Raw genomic sequence first — 3,636 nt, forward strand, 5'->3', positions numbered from 1 at the left:
AACTGTTATACTTGGATTGTAGATTTTTTCTTTAGCTAAAAATATTATTTTCAATGAACTGTAGTAAAACATTTAGCATCTGCAGTAATCATTTGTTAAAAAAATGAATAAGTCTTGCCCACACAAGTTAACAATAAATGTAACAAATAAAGGAAATAATAGACTGCGAAAGGATCAGAACTTGTAGAGTACAGGGCACTTTGATGCATCCACTCTACGTGCTTAACACATCTCTCTCAGTTGCTCTTTTCCCTCTTTGTCATTACATTAAAATAGTTCAGAACATCTAGAGTCATCTTGTCAGCCAAAGTCAGATACTCAGTTTCAGGAGGAAACTCTGTAGTACCTGTTGCATTGTCTGTACTTGAAAATGGAAGAGCCTCATCTGCTGGGATTTCCTGCCCTCCAGCGGTATCTGCTTTGTTTACACCAGTGATCATTTCAGCACTGTGGACAGAGGAAAGATGGTTTCTACAGCTGCATGCCTGTATCAGAGCACACTGTGTGGCAGCATCCATTTTTTCTGCTCCTACAGTAAAGGTCTCCGTTTGCGACCAAGCATCATGTCTCTCATTGTGATTAAAAGCCTCCTGCTTAAGTACTATGTGTGATGAGTTGTACTGAGGTAGAACAGCTAGCCCTTTATTTTCCTCCTGTGTAGCTTGTAAAATAGCCTCTTTCTGTTGAGAAATTCTGGCTGCTTTGACAGCCAAACTATTGCCTGGAAGGAAAGGCATGCTGTCTGTGAGAGAGCTGCACTCTGGGCCTTTGTTTGTTGAAGCAGCACTTGGATTGGCTTTGTTTCTGTGAAAAGAGTTCTCATAAAGACATTTCTTCTTTTCAGCTGGTTCCTCCTCTTCTGACTGTTTAAACAGATTAGTGATACTTACAGCTGCCCATAAGTCCAGTAACTCCATAATGGAACAAGAGATAAGCAACATGAAAAGTCTAAACCTGCCCCCTTTTTATTCAAGAGCAGTTAAAAACACAGTGGGGCCAAATTCTGCTTACTTACCAGAAAATAATGTAATGCACTGCATAACACCAAGCTGATAGTACCAGCATTCCTTATGGTTCAATATTCCTATAAAGCTTAAAAAGACACTTTTTTTTTTTCGGCTGCTCATACATGTAAAGTTTTTAGACAAGCCAAACAATAAAACAAGATTAGGCAGCACGCTCTTCTCCATGTGCTTTGGCATCCAGGCTTCATATTGATGAGTTCTGTCAAATGCATACATTATATAAACATTAATAAATAATACAGGTAAGAAGGTGTTGCTTACCATCTCAGAACCAGTATTGACACAACTCTCTGTTAGCTTGGGAGAATAACAGGGGGACTGACTGCTCAGGGAGGATTCAGTGTCTGAAAATAAAATCCAAAACACACGTCTCTCACCAGTAAAACTTTTTTAAAATGGTGACCACTTTCAATAGCTATCTAAAGAGCTAAGGACTAGATGGTTCATTGTACCAAAAAACTCATTCTCCTCCCTCAGACTAAAGAATCAAGGTAGAATCAATGGGATTATTCTCATGTTCTAAAGTCTCCTCTGTGCTATTAAAATGCAACCCTGTGATGGGATCAGGGCAGAGTTGTGTTGTAAAAGCTAAGCTCCAAGGGAGTCCTGACTCTTTCAGAACTCCCTGCAATGCGTGGGAATTGTGCTGTCTGCTATACCTTTTAATGGAGTGCAGCAAAGTTCATGTTTGCAATGGATGGGATATAGAGCAGGTGGTTGGGCTTCCTTCCACACCATTCAGGGTATCTTGTGATACATTAAGTATATAGAGAGAGTATGTTCTTGGCTCTAGGAAGTGCAGCAAATACATCTGAACCCTACTGCTATAGAGGAACCAAAGAATATGCAATGCCTACCATCCCATGCACTTGTTATTCTTGGCACAATCTAGCTGTAAGACAGTAAACAGACTAGTAAGAAATGCTCATCAAATGTGCAATGCAGGGATTATTTAATGGAATCATGTCTTTACAAAATATTTTCAAGCCAATTGTCATCCAAAGGAACAAGAAATATAAAGCAAAAGAAAGACATACTTAGAGCCATCACCTGCCTGACATTTATAAGATTGTGCTGCAGTGTTCAGGTATTTCTAAACTGCTTGGTAAAAGGAGTCCTTATGATTGCCATTATTCTCAGATTTTTTTTGAGTGACTATGTGATCCCATGATAGCCAAAAGAGTGGAAGTGGCACAGTAAAAAACATTACAGATGAATCAGATGATTAATCACCAGTGGGATGCTATAACTGCTGAATCTTTTTTTAATAAAAGCAACCACAAGTATGACATAGTTCTGTGATAACGTTCAGATTTTTTAGTTCAGTGTTGGATGAGTCAAATATACCATATTAGTAGCTGAAAAACAGGATGCAATCACTATGTGACTGTAGCAGTAATTGTATCAGTTTTACACAGAGAAGATCTATTTTCTGATCTAACAAAGATGTCCCTGGTACTTACCCTTTTGCATCTCTTCAAGCTTTGAACTCATTTCCAAATTACCATTTTCCTCTTCTGTTGTTGGAACCTTTTTTTTTATTTAAAGAAAATGAAGACATTAATACATTTTGTAGTGTCAATAATTGTCCTTTTTTCATTATGGTCCTTTCTGGAATAAAAATATTAGAAAAGCCCACAAAGACTCAGCCATGCCCATGACTAGAGCAGCAGTTTGGATCAAGTGGGAAAGGTAAAGGGTTCTATGTAGAATTACACAGAGGAGGTACCTGAAGTGCACAAGTTTTATTAGACTTGCAAAACCCATGAAGACATTGCATATTCTTGGGTGACATCTACTGGCATATTATCTATATAGCTATTTAGCTGCATAAAGAGTTTTTTTCATGCAACCTCTACCCCTAAATTGCTGCTGGTCCCTGCCCCCTGGAGGCATGGCACAGAATTTGACTGTGTATGTCCAGTGCCAGCATTCTGTAGTATACAGTACAGGTAAATAAAAGCTGGTAATATTTTTTTACCATTTCAAATCCAAAGGGTTTTGAGTGCCTCCAATCTGATTCTTCCAGAAGATGGCAGTCACTAAAGAATGCAAATAAAATAAGGTCATACAATTAGTGAATCAATGCTGCAGTTTTCAGCCTGTTTGCTTCCCAAATTTGAAAGCACAGCTACTGTTAATCTTACAGTCTAATGTTGTGTTGTACTTCTTACAGTATTTGTTATCTGTAAATTCATTCTCACTCCTCCCTAACTACAGAACACTTTCTGCTACTAATATAGCTTGGACTTGTTTTTGAATTCTGAGCATTTAATGCCTAAAGTCTGGTTTTGCAAACATTGCATCCATGGAAAGCTATCTTATTAAAGATTGCTGAGGCTAACACTACTTTGTGAAATGAAAAGACAGAATAGTTAGGAGGGAAGACTGTACAACTTGAGTAACTTGGAAGTAACTTCTAACTAGGACAAGAATATGGACTGTAAACACATGCAAAAAACTGTATTTCATATATTTGCATTTAATGTCTGAAATTAACATGAATAAGAAAGAATTAAGAAAGAAAACACACTTAGCTTAGGATCAAATATGGCCCTGGCATAAAGAAGTACAAATTGCACTGAAATTTATGTTTTAGTCAAAGGGAAAG

At 37.7% G+C, this 3,636-nt stretch overlaps 1 protein-coding gene across 1 annotated transcript in view; it reads right to left on the reverse strand.

The window, feature by feature from the left end:
* Positions 1-236: 236 nt before the first annotated feature.
* Positions 237-3,636, reverse strand: part of CUNH12orf40 (chromosome unknown C12orf40 homolog) — a 27,472-nt gene continuing 24,072 nt past the window's right edge. The window contains exons 9-11 of the mRNA XM_025209703.1: positions 2,489-2,542; positions 1,287-1,369; positions 237-863 (exon numbers count right to left, since the gene is read on the reverse strand). Of these exons, the coding sequence (XP_025065488.1) occupies positions 237-863; positions 1,287-1,369; positions 2,489-2,542 (764 nt within the window). The remainder of the gene's footprint in view (positions 864-1,286; positions 1,370-2,488; positions 2,543-3,636) is intronic.

Source organism: Alligator sinensis, unplaced genomic scaffold (assembly GCF_000455745.1).
Source record: "Alligator sinensis unplaced genomic scaffold, ASM45574v1 scaffold9_1, whole genome shotgun sequence".
Taxonomy (NCBI): domain Eukaryota; kingdom Metazoa; phylum Chordata; order Crocodylia; family Alligatoridae; genus Alligator; species Alligator sinensis.